Raw genomic sequence first — 18,458 nt, 5'->3', positions numbered from 1 at the left:
GGTGATGGTTGGTGGTGTCGGCCAAAGAATCTGGAAGATGATCCCTCTTGTATTTTTGGGTGTGTTTGAACAGAAAGGAATCACAGATGCTTTAATGGAATATCAACTCCAAATCACTCCCTTAAGGCTAGGTGTCTCTTGTGTCATTTTAGTTGGATTAACCAATCTTCTGTAAATTTCCCTGATAATTTTTTAGACTTTGTTAGCTCTGTGATCTTAACATAGCCTGTTATGTATTGGAGCTGACACCCTCTGCCTTTTGTAATAACTTTTTTACTTTTTTGCATCTTCTTAATGTCATCAATGAAATCTCTTCATAAAAAAACGACGTGGCCTCTGTCAGTCCTCTTCAGAGGATTGTGAGGAGGTTCATTGTAGAAAATAGGGATAGGGGGCTTCCTTTGTGCATGATGCAATTGTGTGTCTGTACTCACTTAAAGCATTTTAACATTTCTTTAAGCTGTAGACAAAATTTTTGAAACTGTCATGGACAAATATAGTCACAGTTGGAAATCAACAACTATATCATTTACCTTCTTAGTGAGTTTTTTTAATTGATGGAAAAGCCAATGGAGATGATAGTTTTTGAGACAAACATAAGTTGCTGATCCTCTTCTTTTGCATTTCCCTTTCCATTTCTCGCCTATTTGTTTTCTTTTACATAAAGGTCATATGATCCCAATAACTTGCTGCAGGAGGATCGGATGTCTGAGACTGGACCTGAAGCAGAGTACAGGGAATCTACATTGTCCACTCATGCCAGTTTTCTTGTAAAGAATTTGTCTCAAAGGGATGAGCATATACGAGATATCTCAGTTAACTTGTTGAATCAATTAAGAGATCGCTTTCCTCAGGTGGCGTTTCACTGCTTGTATGAAGTGTCAAGTTTGTCACCTATGCATCTTGCCATTGCTTGATGCTAACGTTTGAATGATTTATTGGCTTGCAGATTTTGTGGAATTCTTCTTGTCTAGATTCACTGTTGCTTTCGGTGCAGAATGATCCACCTTCTTTTGTAGTCAATGATCCTGCTTGTGTTGCTACTATCCGCTCTTTGTACCAAAAGACTGTTCGGGAATGGATAATTGTTTCACTTTCACAGGCTCCTTGTACTAGTCAGGGGCTTCTTCAGGTTTGTTATTCATCAGTCTCTTTTCCTCCTCATTACATGTGTCAAGTATGTTCATTTGTGTATGATCATTCACTTGTGTATATTGTCTTGCTAAGGGATTGATGTACTTTGCTTAGAGTGCAAAATGAACATTTGGGTCTTTCTCCTCTATGATACAGGTAGACGAAATACACTGTTGGAAAAACATTACTAGTACATAAAATTGTGAAAGATTGTCTTCTTTACATAGGAGTAAATATTTTGGTGGAGATGGTACGTTAGCTTATGTGGTAACTAGAGTTCAAAATTTAGGTACCTTTTTGCCTAAAGATCTGAATTTGTGTGGTTCTTGGTGATGTTTTACTTGCTTTTGCCTTCTTTCTTATCCTATTATATTTTCTATTGCATATACTATTAGCTAATCTCTCTTTCCGTACTTTAGGAAAAGCTTTGTAAAGCAAACACTTGGCAAAAATCACAGCCTACAGCAGAAGTTGTTTCTCTCTTATCCGAGATAAAAATTGGTACAGGTAAAAATGATTGTTGGACAGGAACAAGAACAGCAAATATTCCTGCTGTAATGGCTGCAGCAGCTGCAGCATCTGGAGCAAAATTAAAATTGACAGAGGCATTTAATTTAGAGGTGCTCAGTACTGGTATGATCAGTGCAACTGCGAAATGCAATCATGCTGGAGAAATTGCTGGAATGAGAAGGTTATATGAGAGTATTGGTAGCCTTGATCTGCCAGCATTGGGTCCTGGTGATATGATGGAAAATATGCAGCCAAAAACTGAGTCCTTTTCTGAGGTTTTACTTACAAAGTTTGTCCGACTCCTTCAGAAGTTTGTTAATGTTGCAGAAAAAGGGGGAGAAGTGGATAAGTCATCATTCCATGAAACTTGTTCTCAAGCAACTGCTTTGCTTCTGTCTGATCTGGTAAAAATCTGATTTCTACCATTCTTTGCTTTGTTAGGCTGGGATGAGACACTCTCTTTTCTCCGCTTCAATTTTGTTTTTTTGTATTCATGTTACTGAATTTGCTATTGTCCACAGGGTTCAGATTCTAAATCAAATGTAGAAAGCTTTTCACAACTTTTACGTCTTCTTTGCTGGTGCCCAGCTTATATATTGACATCTGATGCCATGGAGACTGGTGTATTTATTTGGACATGGTTGGTTTCAGCTGCTCCTCAATTGTGTTCTCTGGTACTGGCTGAGCTTGTTGATGCATGGTTGTGGACAGTCGACACAAAGCGAGGGCTTTTTGCATTTGAGGTTAGGTGTTCTGGACCTGCTTCTAAGTTAAGGCCTCACCTGGTTTCCGGGGAGCCGGAAGCACCGCCTGAGAAGGATCCCGTTGAACAAATTATGGCCCACAGACTATGGCTTGGATTTTTCATTGATCGGTTTGAGGTGAATATCAGGGGTTAATGCTTTCACTCCCTTAGCTGTTCCCTATAAATGACATGAGATAATCAAACATATGCTGGTGATTGTCCACCCAAAATGGTTAGGTTTGAGATGATGTTATCGACCCATTACTTTCTGCAAATTAATAGATGAATGTGTCAATATGTTGTTTTTCTTTTATTCTGGTACTTAGGTAGCAGGGGCGTACAAGTTAAAATCTTTCTTATTTCATTTTACTTTAGTCTGCAACTCTGTATAACTTTTACCAAGTGTCCTCTTGCACTTGCAAGAGAAGCCCCTTGTTCGTCTCCTTCCACACTAATTTCTTGCAATAAAAATGTTTGTGTTGTAATCGAGGTGAGTATTTGGTTTGTTGAATGCTTGCAGTGTCTGGTTTAGTTGGAATATGGTGATACTGTGGTAGATATACAATAATCTTTGCTACTACCTTGATCACAGTTGAGATGCTGATGTTCTCTATTCCTTTAGGGCTTTCGTTTTTTGCTCTTGCCTTGTTGGGCCACTCCTTTTCCAGGGTGTCAATTGTTGTCTATGGAACATGGTTTAAACCACATTTACAGATAAACAAAGATCACTCAGTGTTTATGAAAAATGCAGCCTTTATGTTCTCTGGATAAATTGCTAAAAGCTTTCAATTGATCTTGTGCCTTATTATTGTTTCAGCCTTTTGTTTTCTTACTGTATTTTATAAAAATGTTGAAGTTGTAGCTGTCTTTTGTCTTGAAAAACTTGTCTTTGCAGGTTGTTCGACATGATAGTGTTCCACAGCTTTTGCTTTTAGGGCGGCTGTTGCAAGGAACCACCAAACTACCTTGGAATTTTTCTTCCCACCCAGCTTCCACTGGCACATTTTTCACCTTTATGCTACTTGGGCTGAAGTTTTGCTCATGCAAGTCACAGGGTAATTTGCGAAACCTTAGGGCTGGGCTTCAGCTTCTGGAAGACAGAATATATCGGTAAAGTCGACTTATTGACTTGCATTTAATTGGACTAGTATGTTTCCCTCTACATTGTGAATACAGGCATGGAAACAAGTAATGGAAGGTCCTTGCTCATCATCTCGGACCTATAGCTTGCTAGTCGATATTGAGTTGCACACAAGACATTTTTATATTTGTTTTTGTATGTTTATCTCAATAGATTCAATATGTTACATCAGACTAGATAATTTTTTGACTTTTCTGATGCATTTGAACATTTGGGTTATGTTCAATTGCAGGGCATCGTTGGGGTGGTTTACTCACCAACCTGAGTGGTATGACATGAATAAGAACTTTGCCTTGAGTGAGGCGCAGTCTGTTTCTATGTTTGTCCATCATCTTTTGAATGAGCAGTTAGATACTCCCCAACTTGATTCCAGAGGACGGGCACTCGAAAATGGAAGCTCTTTGAATGATGTGGTGAGATAATCATAAACGAGGCGCTGGAACTTCTGTTCTTTCATCATTTGAGAAACGTTTTACGCCTAAAATATATTTTTGGCGTGGGCAGTTTCTGTTCTCTAATCAACTTCTGTTCTTTCATCATTTGAGAAACATTTTGCACCTAAAATATATTTTTGGCGTGGGCAGTTTCTGTTCTCTAATTGTAAATTAATTGTTTTCTGGTCCTTGTGCTCTTTTTTGAACTTAATGATGGTCACAGAGAGATCAATACCATCCTGTTTGGGGCCAAATGGAGAGCTATGCTGTTGGGAGGGAGAAGCGGAAGCAGTTGCTTCTGATGTTATGCCAGCATGAATCGGACAGACTTGATGTTTGGGCACAACCCACTGTAAAGTAATGCATGATGATTGCTTATTGTGTTTCTCCCTGTTTTAATTTCTTATAATGTGATTGTCATTATTGTTATTAATAATTCTTCCAACATCAGGGAAATCACTTCACGTCTTAAAATCAACTCTGAGAAATGGGTCGATTTTGCGCGAACTGCCTTTTCTGTGGATCCTCGGGTTGCTTTGTGTCTGGCTGCAAGGTTTCCTACAAATAATCATCTGAAGGCTGAAGTGACTCAGTTGGTGCAAGTATGTCTTTCATTCCCACTTTTTATTTCCTTCATTTTTTTTGATTGAACCTTGAATGGATGTGCCTGAAATGAAACATAATTTAAGAGAGAATACAGAATACTTGAAACAGAAATGACATATGAAGTTGATTTTAGGATGACGAAGATTGCATTTTTTGTCTATTATCTTGAAACTCATATGTGAAAGCATCTAAAACTAAGGGCATATGTGAATCATACTAGAAACATTCTTGAGTAACTTTTGCTTTATAACTAGTTTCAGTCATATGGTGGCTGTTCTTTGTAACGAAGTCTCTGACCAGGAAATAGAAAGATTTCCCTTATGAATTATTCTAATTATTATCTTTTCCTTTTGGGCGAAGATTGAAATTCTTACACACGAAAGGAAGGTGACGGTTATTTAAATGGACTAAAGTTGCTTTTTTACTATGGGAACACTATCTAATCAGATATATAGTACTTGTCAAAAAGATGGAGGAAAGTCGCTTCCTGTAGAATGTGCTTGCAACTCATTGTTGCTGGTTATGCCTTGATATCATGTTTCTCCTGATAAGTAAAGCTTTATTCGTATAAGCATGGAGAAGATGCCAAATTGTAAAACATTTATGTCAATTTGCTTCTTTTTAAAAAAGCAAGGAGCTGATGAATTCTGCTTTGATAAGACTAGAGTTGAAGTTGACCCAAAGTATTGATAGATCTTGAAGTACTATTTTTGCATCTCCCTAACCAAATCTGCGTACATTAAGATTACTCGTTAATGGTTGATCAAATTTGAATAATTTACTTTTGGAATCGCTGTAATTGTGCATACCTGTAAAGAACTCAGAGGTGACAATGGGATGATAATACAATATGATGACAATGTTGCAGTTATTGATTCAGCTGTGTTGCATTTTAGACAAATAAAAAATGTCTGACCTCAAAATTTCCTCTGGTCCAAGTTCTATTTTCTCTTGTCTTCCTTGCTTGGAACAGACCTTTCCTCAGTAAAAATATTTGGTTGTTCACGACACAAAACAGCTGAAATGTCCATGACTGGGGACCCGGAATCTGGGTGACAAGAAGCTGAATTAGTTTTGGAGAGGGATTCTTTGCAAGAAAGGGATTATACTGTCACACTCCAAACTTTGGTGTGGCAGACCGGCACCTGGTGCCGTAACTTGATTGAGCAGACCATCTCTGTATGGATCATGGGACATGACATAACTAGGGGTGGCAATTGGGCGGGCTGGGTCAAGTTTGGGCGGGTCATAATGGGTTAAGACAACAATTGGGTCATGACCCAACCCAACCCAAATTAGTTTGGGTTAAAAAGGGTTGGGTCAAAATGGGTTAGGTAATGAGTTATATAACGGGTCAAGACTCAACCCAACCCAAATTTTACTAAGCTTAATTGTTTTATTTGTTCTTTTAAACTATTTTAGTACCTAATAAAATTATTTTTTTCTTTATTATGGCTATATATAACATATCAAATTGAAAAAAAAAAAGTTTTTTAAGGCAGAAATGTAAGGTAAGACTGTGTACAATAGACCCTTGTGGTCGGGCCCTTCCCCGGACCCTGCACATAGCGGGAGCTTTAGTGCACCGGGCTGCCCTTTTTTTAAGATTTCTCATGAGCCAATTCGGGTTACATATCAACCCAATTTTTAATGGGTTGAAATGGGTTGAGCTAATCAATGGGCGGGTCAATAACCAACCCAAACTTAAATGGGTTGGGTTTAATTTTGCCACCCCTAGACATAACACATGAAGAAGCTTTAAGTTCAAACCATGATGTTTATCATATACTCTCAAATGAGGACTCAATGTTGGAAAAGAGTGGGGAAATGAATATGGTGATGGGGCTGAAGCGTGACAACAAGGGATAATGAGTCAATTTGGTCACAGAGAACAGATAACCGAACCGAGGGTTTATCGGAAACAACCTCCCTACCCCAAAAGATAGGGTATGGTCTGCATACATCCTACCCTCTCCAGACCCTACTTGTGGGATTACACTAGGTATGTTGTTGGAGAACAGATAACCAAGAGTGCATTGCAGGTTCTTGATGAAACTGCTCAATCCATCAGATAACCAAATTGCAATAAGGGTCCAACAGGTAATATCTGACCATGATGACAGCTAGAGGATTTATGAAGTTCTTAAGCATATCATGGGATCTTGGATGAAAAGGTAAGAACTTTTTCTCCTTATAAAGAAAGGTAAGGTTCTTGATGCAAGCTGAAGGAATTAGCAAAGAGATTGCGAACCAACACAATGAATCCCACCAGATAGGAAAGAGGGGAAGCAGTAAACAAGAGTTCGACTTATGATGGTTGGAAATCGAGGTCAACAATGATGAGAAAGGAGTTAATGGAAAATAAACACTGGGAAAGAGGAACAGATGAAGGCTTTGAGAGTTATACTTATCCTATTTGAAGCAATTTCTGGCCTCCACATCAATTGGAAGAAAAGTCAGATTTTCCCAGTAAATGAGTTAACAGGGTTACAACACTGATATTTTGAGTGGAGAAATGGGGTGCTTTCCAACTGTGTACCTAGGAATGCCCCTGGGAGCTAAAAGCAAATCAAAAGTCATCTGGAATGGTGTTTTGGCTAGATGTCAAAAAGACTGGCTAGGTGGAAATCTCAGTACTTATCTCTGGTAGGAAGGCTGGTTATGATTAATTCTGTATTAGATGCTCTACCTACTTATTTGATGTCTTTGTTCCCTCTTCCCAGTAGTGTGGAGGAAAGACTGGATAGTCTCAGAAGTACCTTTTTATGGCAAGGAAACAATGAGAGGAAATGTATCCATCTGGCTAAATGGAAAAACTTTAAACCTTTCCAAAAAAACAAGGTGGTCTTTGAATCAGAAATTTGAGGAATCAAAACAAAAGTCTCCTGAAGAAATGGCTCTGGAGATTACGAGAGGTGGAGCAAAGGCTACTGTAGTGATTGCAAAATATGAGGGATTTTGGTAGACAAAGGGGTAACCAGCCCCTATGAAACTACTTTGTGGAGATCAATCAGGAATTTTTGGCCTGGATTTGCACAAAAGATCAGTTTCAAAGTTAAGGATGGTAGAAGGATAATGTTTTGGGAAGAAACTGGTTGGGAAATGGAAGCTTGAAGTAGTTATATCCCAATATTTTAAACTTGAACCAACAGCTGGATGCCACCTGGAATGATGTTTGGTCCACACAGGGATGGAACTTGACTTTCAGAAGACTGATGCAAGACTGGGAAATAGACACTTTGGTAGATTTCTATGGGACATTAGATCAATACAATTGAGTACAGCTAGGGGAAGATACATTCAAGTGGAGTATTCATAGTAAAGGCATTTTTACAGTAAGCTCTGCTTACAAACGACCTGAATCAAGTGGGATCACAGCTGAATCTACTGCCATGGAAATTAATACGGACAGTAAAAATTCCATATGAAGTGGCCTTTTTTACTTGGTTGGTTGTGAATGACTCAGTTTTAACTAAGAAGAATCTAAGGAGAAGGGGAATTTTCATTTGTGCTCAAGATGTTATGTTTGTGCGCAAAGTTTAGAGACAATCAACCATCTGTTTTTACATTGCAAGATGATCAACCAGTTATGGAATTTTCTCACAAGCTTTAGAGGTATAAGGTAGACAATGCCAGGTAGAACATCTGATGCACTGATGAGCTGGAACTCAGAGGGAAATAGCAGCACAAACAAAGATAGATGGAGAATTTTCCCTGAAGCAATTTGGTGGACAATTTGGAAGGAAAGGAATTCTAGGTGTTTTGACTTTTGAAGATACTAGTAGTTCCTTACAAAGGATTCAGATGAATTGTATTCTTATGTTCTGTTATTGGTGCAAATCAGAGTATATAGATGATTCAATGTCCGATATAGATATCCTAGGGTCCTTATGAGATGATATAGGGCTTGGGTGGTCTGTCCCTATTTTATTGTTTTTGGGTTTGGATCCACTGATGTTAACACTCCATTTTGGCTTCCAATGTGATGAATTATAGACTGTTAGTTACCTTGTCAAAAAAAAACATTGGGAAAGAAATTGAACTAATAGCTAGTTCCTTTTGCTTACCTTTTGTATTTGCTTACATGTTATTTAGGGATGACACCTTTTTTGGGGTTTATTTCTTCTAATGCAAATATTTGCTTAACAAAAAAGCTGGGTAGAATCCAGCTACTAATATAGGCAGTCTCCACAAAGTTAACAACACTAATTCCTTGAATGAAAGAATTTATGATGTGGACACCTTGACCACTTCTAAGTCTATTCTCTTGTACAATATAGAACCAATCGATTCTTCTTCAATTCACTTAATCCATCCACAATTTTCTAACATGCTTGAAGATATGTCCTGCTGTGCTTTCTGCATCCACCTTTTCTGAACTCATTTGTTGTTTTAGTATTGATCCAGTTTGGGTACTTTCTTTCAAAGATTCTAAATTTAGCCTCGTCTGAATATATTCTTTGGGCTGATTTCAAATCAGAAAACATGTTACTTCCAACGGTATACTTTGACTTTACCAAACTTTTCCCTGAATTCTCTCTATTGGTTCTAGTGGCCGTCTTTGCCTTAGCTTCCATTTCAAATTGTCAAAGCCAAAGTCAAAGTCAAACCTCTTCAGAGATTTAAAACAAAATATACAGATTATTGCGAGGACTGTTTTACATGTTTGATAAGCAAAAGAACTGTTGGATGAATGATTCTCCTGAGAATATATGTTTATTTATTTTGAAGTTGCTACCTGCTTGTTAGTAGGTAGCAGTGCGTTGTCTTACTGTCCGTTCATATTAGTAATTGTTGTATTGTTCTTGTAGTTTCTTGTCTTCTAGTACTACCTAATGTTTCTTGTACCACGATTATCGTATTGTTTTGTTGTAGTTTCTGTTCTATTACTATCGGTTGTTTTTTCTTATTGTCTGTTGTTTCTTGTACTTCCGTTGCTCCTTTTTGGGACTGCTTTGGACTATTTTTCCTTAAGCCGATGATCTATCGGAAACAACCTCTCTACCTCTGAGATAGGGGTAAGGTCTGTGTACACTTACCCTTCCTAGACCTTACTTTGTGGGACTACACTGGGTATGTTGTTGTTTGTTGTCTTTATTTCTCTGTATTGCATGCTCATTTTGCTGAACTGTAACCTGATTTTTTTTGAATTGTTTGGAGCTGTGGGCAGTTGTTCTCTCACTGCGATAATTGTGTTAGGCCCTGTAACTTTGTCTGGTACTGATGAACAAATCTAATCCTGGAAAAGTAATAAAGAAATAAGGATTTACTATCTGAAGATATTTCTGATCAGAAATGTTTGTTGTTTTGAGATGCCTGTGGTCTTCCAATGCAGCTTAAGGTTGATTATTTTTTTATTGTTCATTACAGCTGTTGGCTTGTCACTATTTCTCTGAGTTAGCCTGTTTTACAATCTTACTAGTCATTCCCTTTTATCCAAACACTTGATCTTTGTGATTGATGAAAATGGTTATGTTGTTATTATTACAGTTACATATATTGGAGATACGTCACATACCTGAAGCATTGCCATACTTTGTTACACCTAAAGCCATTGATGAAAATTCAACACTTCTACAACAATTGCCACACTGGGCTGCTTGTTCAATTACACAGGCACTGGAGTTTCTCACACCAGCATACAAGGGTCATCCACGTGTCATGGCTTATGTTCTAAGGGTGTTGGAGTCTTACCCTCCTCAAAGGGTAACCTTCTTCATGCCCCAACTGGTGCAGGCCCTGAGATATGATGATGAGGTGCGTTTTACTGGATTTTTACTTATGAATTTGTTCATTGCTTTTAATCATATGGCTAGCAAGTCAAAGAGGTACATTATTGGAAGTTAATGCATCTTCAACTTCTTTACATAGTTCACCTTTGTTGTGAATTTGTTCGATGCTCTTAATCATCCGGCTAGCAAGTCAAAGAGATGTATTGTTGAAGTTGATGCATCTTCAATGATTTTACATAGTTCACCACCTTGGATTTAGCATTCCTGGCAGTTTTTAGATATCATTATTCCTTCATGAACAACATATATGGGGTTATGACAGAGAGTAAGTTAATGATTCTATTGTACCAAGTTTGCAAAAAATGAACAGAATTAAACAGCAGATGTCACAATGGCTTTTCAGCTCGAAGTAGTTTTCATAATACCTTGTGTGTCTGACCTCCCATCCATTGTGTGCTTCAATGGAAAAGGACGTTTAATCGTTCTTCATATAATAGGCATGATTGACCCTATTCATATGAATTTAACTCATGCAGAAATTGGTAGAAGGATACTTGCTCAGAGCTACTCAAAGGAGTGACATATTTGCTCATATTCTGATATGGAATCTTCAGGTTTGAAGCTTTTGCTTTTTGTATTTTTTGTTCCCATTTTAAGATGGCTGGCTTTGTTTGATAAAATTATCTGTTTCCTCTTGCTTTATCATGAATATAGGTTTAATTCTCTATGATAACCACTAACCGAAAACACTTGCAGGGCGAGACTTGTGAGCCAGAGTCGGGGAAAGATTCTTCTGCAAAGGTATATAATTTTTTCAACTGATACCTCTTGCTATTAAAACATATAATGAACCTTTTCGTCAACAGTCTTGTCTGGCCCTCTTTCCATAAGCATGCTGTGCACAAACTCCATGTTGATAAAGATTTGTTTGGAAGCTGCAAACTTTAAATTTTCAGATAATAAACGTACTTTTTCCTTCAGTTTAGCTATTGACTAACATCACTGTAATACCTCTAAACCAATTTGAGAGAGAATTTTTTCTTAATTTCTATTTTCCCTATATAACTGTTAATATTTTTATATTTTATCTTCAGCATGCTGCATTTTTGGCCCTACTTCCTCTTGTGAGGCAACGAATAATTGATGGGTTCAATGAAAAGGCTCGTGATGTGTTTCAGAGAGAGTTTGATTTCTTTGACAAGGTCACATCTATATCTGGCGCACTTTATCAACTTCCCAAGGAGGAGCGAAGAGCTGGTATCCGGAGGTGAAATAAATTGTGCACCAAGATTTAATATTGTATATATTTTAATTTGTTAGTAAATATGTTTAAAGTGTTGTGCATTTGGACACTTGTATGTCTCGAAATAATCCTCACATTTTGATTTCCTAGGGAGCTGGAGAAAATTGAGATGCAAGGAGATGATCTCTATCTACCTACTGCTCCTAATAAAATTGTGAAAGGGATTCAGGTTGATAGTGGGATTCCCTTGCAATCAGCTGCCAAGGTTCCTATTATGATCACATTTAACGTGGCAGATCGAGACGGTGATCAAAATGACATAAAACCCCAAGCCTGTATATTCAAGGTAAGATGGGGAATACAGGTGTATTTTCCTTCGATCATCCTCTAGATTTTAATATATTTTCATTTCAAACGAAAGAAAATATGTGTATTGTCTTGTATTCCATCCACTAATTCTCCTCACCAGATCATTATGTTTAGCAGCTAGTATATGTTAAAATTAAAGGCATTTCTTCTTCTCTTGAATTCTTCTTTCAGTTAGTTTCCTTTTATGGTAATTAATGATTAGTAGGTACTTACTCTAATTTGTGTTAAATGTTCAGTATGACCTTTTATCTTATAGTATAGACTGGTCATTTTTTATTATATCACAAGTGTATTCTCTTCATCTCTTATGCAATGACTGATGCAAGAATAGGAGTCAAAGATCACTGATTGGGGTAAAAGGGGTAGAAAATTGTTACCTAATCTGGACAGATTTGAAAGATGTCTTTTTGGCCTTAATTTTGTGCTGTTTCTGAATGGAGAATTTGGAAATACCATTGGTTCAGAATTCAGAAAGGTTTTGGGTAAGGTTAAGAATGTGTGGTTATCTTTAGAACAGGAAGCCACAGAAGAAATAACCAGAATATACAATAGTGAAATTGGGAAGGAAGGTGAAAAATGCAGAGAAATAGGTAATCATTAGCACTTCCTAGATTCCCTATGCATCAAAGCATGAGGTAGGAACTTCATGTAGAATAAAAATTGTGAGAAAAAAGACTCGGAAGATATTATTAAATTGTGTTTCTACATTATTACACTTGGGCCTCATTTGTTTGCACTTAATGGAGGTTTGAATTTGAATGGTTCAGACATTAGACCATTAAGTGCATTTGTTTTCATTAAGATTTAAGCACTTAATGGGGTCTGAATCATTAAGATCTAGAACAAAGTCTTAATATCATTAAGAAGTATTCTCGTGTGGGTAATATTCACCATCGTTCTATCCACAATCACCAGCCACCACCACTAACCACGTCTACCATCAAAATCACCACCACCACCACCACCACCATTGTCAACCATCATTAACGTTCTGTCATCACAACCACCATCGTTACTAACTACTACTATCAACTGCTACCACACTTACCTCCTCTATTACTATGATTATTTCCATGGCCACTACCATCTCGTCTCTGTAGTCGTCGCCACCTCCACCAACACTATCAACCACTATCACCACTATAGTCAATTCCTGCTACAACAAACTCCGCTCACAACTAGTACCGCCACCAACAACCACCACACATTCTTCGGTCGCCACCTCCACCTCCACCACTACTATTAGCCACTACCACCATTGTGGTCAATCTCTACTACCAACCACCTCCATGATCATAACTAGCACCGTCGTCAACTACCACAAACACATCACCAACTACCATACACTCTTCAACCACCACCATCAACACTGTCAACTATTAACATCAACCAACTTCATCATTACAACCACCAACAAAATTGCCACCACTAATGTGGTGACAAACACTTATGGAGCCAGCCTTTGGAGAACCATAAGGAATCTCTGGCCAAAGCTTAGAGGGAACTGCAAAATCAAGATTGGAAATGGTGTGGAAGTCTCTTTTTGGGAAGATAGTTGGCTGGAACAAGTTTCTTTAAAAACCTTTTCCCTGATGTGTACATGCTCAATCAACAACATAGGGCTACTGTGGCAGAGGTTTGGTCAAACCAAGGATGCAATTTGAGCTTTAGAAGGCTTTTTAATCACTGGGAGATCCAGAGATTAGTAGAATTCTATGGAATTCTGGAACAATTCAGAGGAGATACTACTGTCCAAGACTGTTTGGAATGGAAGGGTCACAAGCAAGGAAGCTTTAGTGTCAAGAGGGCTTGCAAGTCAACCCCTACAATTGCCAGACTAATGGGTGGCCCTGGAAACTGATTTGGAAAACCAAAATTCCCTATAAAGTGTCTTGTTATACTTGGCTACTTGCTAAACTGGCTGTTTTGACTCAGGAAAACCTCATGAAGAGGGGTATCCATTTGAGTCCTAGATGCTTCCTATGTGGGGAAGAAGCTGAGACTGTGACTCACCTGGGTGATACCAACCTGTTGTGGGACCTCTTCATCAATTCAAAGGGATTGAACTGGGTGATGCCAAGGAGAGTAACACAAACCCTGAAGATCTGGAGTAGTTATGCCAACATCTCTGGACATAAAGAGAGATGGAAAATCATCCCTGCTTGTATTTGGTGGTCAATGTGGAAAGAAAGAAGCCTTAGATGCTTCTAGAACAAAAACAACACTATCCAGAAGATGAAGATGAACTGTCTTGTGTTGTTTCATTTTTGGTGTAAACAAGAGTATATGGAGGATCTAGAATCAGTTGTGAATGTCTCAGGATCCCTGTAATTTTTGTCATAGGATTGACGATCTTCCTATATACTCTATTACATTTGTAATTAGGAGCCCGTAACTTGTTGTGGCAGGTTTGATTTTTTGGAAATGGAAATACAAATTGTTACTGTCTCAAAAAATGTCTTCTTCCAGAAATTTTTGAGTTGATGCCTACCATACTGCCATCGTCAACAGCTCTAGCAGAATCCAGGAAAATGAACTGCAAAGATAATACAGGTGGAAGGAGCTAGAGAGAAGCATGCTCCAAAATTTTGACCTTAAATTTGTGTGTTCCTTTGAGGTTTCGTGGATTGCATCAATTATGGTCAGACGAGTGTACAAGGCTAAAGTCAAATGTCTGGTGTATTTAAAGCTATCTAAAGTCAAGTTTCTGATCATAAAAAATGTTGGTTGCTATGATTTTGCTGTTATGAGTTCAAGAGAGTGTTGTAGCTTCAGTAAAACTTCCTGTGGAAAAAACAGACAGATTTTGAAGTACTAAAAGCCAACGTAGATTTGGAATAGTGTTATTTATGTTTACAACCACTGAGGTCCAGATGTTAGATAATACAATAGTCTTCTTATGTTTATTCGCAAGTATTGTGGTAAGTCCAATAGAACTTTCACATATATGATAATTAAAAAAAATTGAGTAAGTTGTTTCATTTTTAGGAAGTTAAATGGTTTTAGAATAACTCCATATAGGAACAATGTCATTTGATTTATTATAGAGGAGTTGGAAAATTAGTTACTCTTCTTTCAGTTTCAAGAAAAATTAGTTACTTTTCTTATGCTACTGATACTTCAGTTTTACGGAATAGAATGTAGAATTTGTCATTTAACTGCTTTCAGTTTTGAGCTCTGTCAGTAGATGAACTTGACATGGGAACAACAATCTTGAATACTTTATGAAATTAATAAGCTGTCCCAAGCTTACTCAGATTCTGTGTAGTATTGACATCTTTGTTTTGGTACTACTTCCTCTATTCTATTTTATGTGACGCTCTATTCCTTTGTCTGTTCCAAAAAAGGGCATAGTTCTATATTTAGAAACAATTTATCTTTAAACTTCTCATTTCACCTCTAATGAAATGATTTTATAGCCACGGAAATGTCATGTTTAAGATTGTTAGAATAGAAATAGGTATATACAATCCTACTTAGAATAGAAATAGTAGTAGGAATAGAAATAGTAAATAGTATCCTACTTGGTAAAGAATTGTATTGAAGTATCTATAAATAGGGTCTCTGTGTAATAATGTTGATACACAATTCATTCAATAATATTTATCTCCTATTTTCTCACATGATATCAAAGCTTCAACGAACTTGGTAGAAAATCAAAAAAGCTTCCTCTGTCGGCGGATAGCTATGACCCATATATGCCGTTACCATTGATTATTTTAACAAAAGTAGAGCTAATGATATATACATGAACCCCATATTCAGAAAAAGAAAATTCAGTTAGATAGGTCACTGTGAATCAATTTTCGGTGACTTTTTCTAGGGTTGTTTTATGTCAACCTCATATCTGTCTATGTTTGTGTAGCTCCGTGCCATCTTTTTTGGTGACTACTTTCTTATATCTAATTTGTGTAGCACCGTGTCATCTTTCCGGTGACTACTTTTTCATATTTAGTTTGTGTAGTATCGTGCCATCTTTCCGGTGACTACTTTCTTATGTATAATTTGTGTAGCACCGTGCCATTTTTTCGGTGACTACTTTTTCATATTTAATTTTTGTAGTACAGTTCCATCTTTTCGGTGACTACTTTCTCATATGTGATTTGCGTAGCACCGTGCATCTCTCAGGACTACTTCTCATATTTAATTTGCGTAGTACCATAAGTTTTTCGAACTACTTTCTCATATTTGAGTTGCATAACACCGTACATCTGATTCTTTTTTCTTGGGCCAAATGCTTAAAATAATTTCAATGACAATTGGCTTTTAAACTTTAAACCAGGATTTATGTCTGATCTGATATCATGTCAAATTGGGTAACCTATCTAATCTAGAAGCTTAAGTATGTTAGATAGAACATCACCAGTTCTTACTTTATGAAAAAAGAATCTAAAACTTGTTACATAGATGGAATTTTTAGTTCAGTATGCTAACCGGCTCATTTCTTGTTTATGCTACTTTACATATGGCTAAATTTTGTTTTCTTTGGCCTAGGTTGGTGATGATTGTCGGCAAGATGTCCTTGCTTTACAAGTTATTTCACTTTTGAAAGATATCTTTGAAGCTGTTGGGCTTAATCTTTATTTATATCCATATGGAGTTCTCCCAACTGGCCCAGAAAGAGGAATAATTGAGGTGAATCCTTGTATGACATCTTCTTATGGTTTCATGGATTCATGTGCTTTCAGAGTGAAGTTTTCATATGTCAAATTTCTGTGAACTGATAACTTAACCAAAAAAAAAAAAAGGAAAATGGAAATTGATATGAATAGAAATGACTTATAGTGGAGAAAAAAGATACTTAGAGATGAAAACAAGCCGCCACCTATCAACTAAGTTTTACCCTAATCAATTTCTAACCACATGGCCCTCTTTCTGTATGATCAACTTTTTTACTGGCGTCAGATTGTGAATAGTCCCTTGAGGGATCATAACATGGAATGTTCTGATTACGGAGTTCATAGAAAATATCAAGACAATCTTGGACACTAGTAAAACTAAGAATAAATTGAAAGAGGAGAATAAGAAAATTGATCAAGCTTTTCCATTGTCATACATTTATGCTATGTCTCCATTCCTATTGTAATTTATGGGCCAACGAACTGCCCTGCGGTCATTAATTCCCTTCCAAATACCACATTCATTTTCTTATGTCAAACTGAACTTTATCAAAATTATCTCTAACATTCTTTTTTTCCCAAGATACTTCAGACGAAAGAGGAGGGGAGCCATGGAGGAATGGTAAAGTTGTTTCTGTGTGACCTATAGGTCACAGGTTCAAGCCGTGGAAGAAGCCACTAATGCTTGCATTAGGTAGGCTGTCTACATCGCCCTTCCTTGCTAATGCGCTTTGCGCACTGGGCTCCTCCTCCCCAACCAAGCCACTTTTTTTTCTTCTGATGGAAGCTTGAGAAATAACAAAATATTAAGGATATGCTGAAATTATGTAGCTTTATGGTTATAATAGAGCATGTAAATCCAGTTGTGATGCCATTTAGGAAAACAAGTTCAAGTTAAAATTTTATGTGGCTTTTACTTTGCATACTGAAGGGTACAACTTTTGTGCATGTTGGAGGGATGTGCTTGAAAAATTAATGTTGTTAGTATCCATAACCCTTGCTCTAAGGAGCTATTTAGTCTCTCAAACTTATATAAGTATCTTGTAGAGAGTCTATGATGAGAAAAAATAAAAAGCTAACTCAAAATTACATGTCAGATTTGTCGAGTTTGAGGTTTAAAATTTTTTTTGTCACATAAAATGAAACATAGAAATACCCGTGGTTCTAGTCTTTCATGGATAAGCCAGTATTCTTGCTCCCAGTCACAAATTAATTGGGGCTGGATTTATGAGTCCTCTGTATTCAGCCTGCTTTGTTTGGTTCCATTTTCTTTCAGTACTGAATTAGTTGTCACTTGAGGCAAATCACAGATTCTTTTAGTCTCTCACTTATCCTTGTATATTCCTGCACTGAGATACAAATGTCACCAGACTAAGAAAAAACACATTACAAACACTGGACCTACTGTAAGTAGGTATACAACAACTAAGTTTTAATCTCAAGTAGTAGGTATTGTGTACATAATACTTGCTTCCATTGCGTTCTGCTCTTAGATAAGTTCACCTTGATTCTTGAGATTGTAGGTTTTCTGATACTGGTTACTTTCATTTGATTTTAGGTCACCATGTTCGTTTTTAGTATCTTCAATCATCATGTTGCACATATTAACTGATGCATATGGAGGTCTATGAAGTACATGGATCAAAACCAACCTTCTCGTAGTTTATCCTCTATATGTGCTACTTGCACTCTCTTTCGAATTTGATCATTCTAATCTTCCTAATATTGTATGCCCATACATCCATCTTCACATTCACATTTTAATGGCATTCTTCTTTTGGATATGTTGTGCCTTGAATGCCTGACATTTAGTCCTATTTAATATTGCTAGTCTTACATCTGTTATGTAGAGTGTGCCTATCACTTTGTTAGGTATCTTAATATTAGAGAACACTCCTCCTTTTCAGCCATCTTAACTTTTGTGT

The 18,458-nt window shown here is 37.2% G+C and overlaps 1 protein-coding gene across 2 annotated transcripts in view; it reads left to right on the top strand.

Moving 5' to 3' along the window:
• The window catches only part of LOC129902908 (phosphatidylinositol 4-kinase alpha 1), a 45,806-nt gene that overhangs the window by 19,875 nt on the left and 7,473 nt on the right, over positions 1–18,458 (top strand). For both annotated transcript variants that reach the window (XR_008770167.1, XM_055978354.1), the window contains exons 10-23: positions 696–854; positions 950–1,132; positions 1,554–2,048; positions 2,166–2,525; positions 3,285–3,499; positions 3,763–3,943; positions 4,188–4,321; positions 4,416–4,566; positions 10,061–10,327; positions 10,839–10,916; positions 11,059–11,103; positions 11,397–11,569; positions 11,696–11,891; positions 16,409–16,549. Coding sequence is in view for 1 of the 2 variants with exons in the window: in XM_055978354.1 (XP_055834329.1) it covers positions 696–854; positions 950–1,132; positions 1,554–2,048; positions 2,166–2,525; positions 3,285–3,499; positions 3,763–3,943; positions 4,188–4,321; positions 4,416–4,566; positions 10,061–10,327; positions 10,839–10,916; positions 11,059–11,103; positions 11,397–11,569; positions 11,696–11,891; positions 16,409–16,549 (2,778 nt within the window). In the remaining variant the exon portion in view is untranslated. The remainder of the gene's footprint in view (positions 1–695; positions 855–949; positions 1,133–1,553; positions 2,049–2,165; positions 2,526–3,284; positions 3,500–3,762; positions 3,944–4,187; positions 4,322–4,415; positions 4,567–10,060; positions 10,328–10,838; positions 10,917–11,058; positions 11,104–11,396; positions 11,570–11,695; positions 11,892–16,408; positions 16,550–18,458) is intronic.

Source organism: Solanum dulcamara, chromosome 9 (genome assembly GCF_947179165.1).
Source record: "Solanum dulcamara chromosome 9, daSolDulc1.2, whole genome shotgun sequence".
Taxonomy (NCBI): domain Eukaryota; kingdom Viridiplantae; phylum Streptophyta; class Magnoliopsida; order Solanales; family Solanaceae; genus Solanum; species Solanum dulcamara.
The sequence above is the reverse complement of the archived record's forward strand: the minus strand, read 5'-3'. Positions and strand labels throughout refer to the sequence as shown.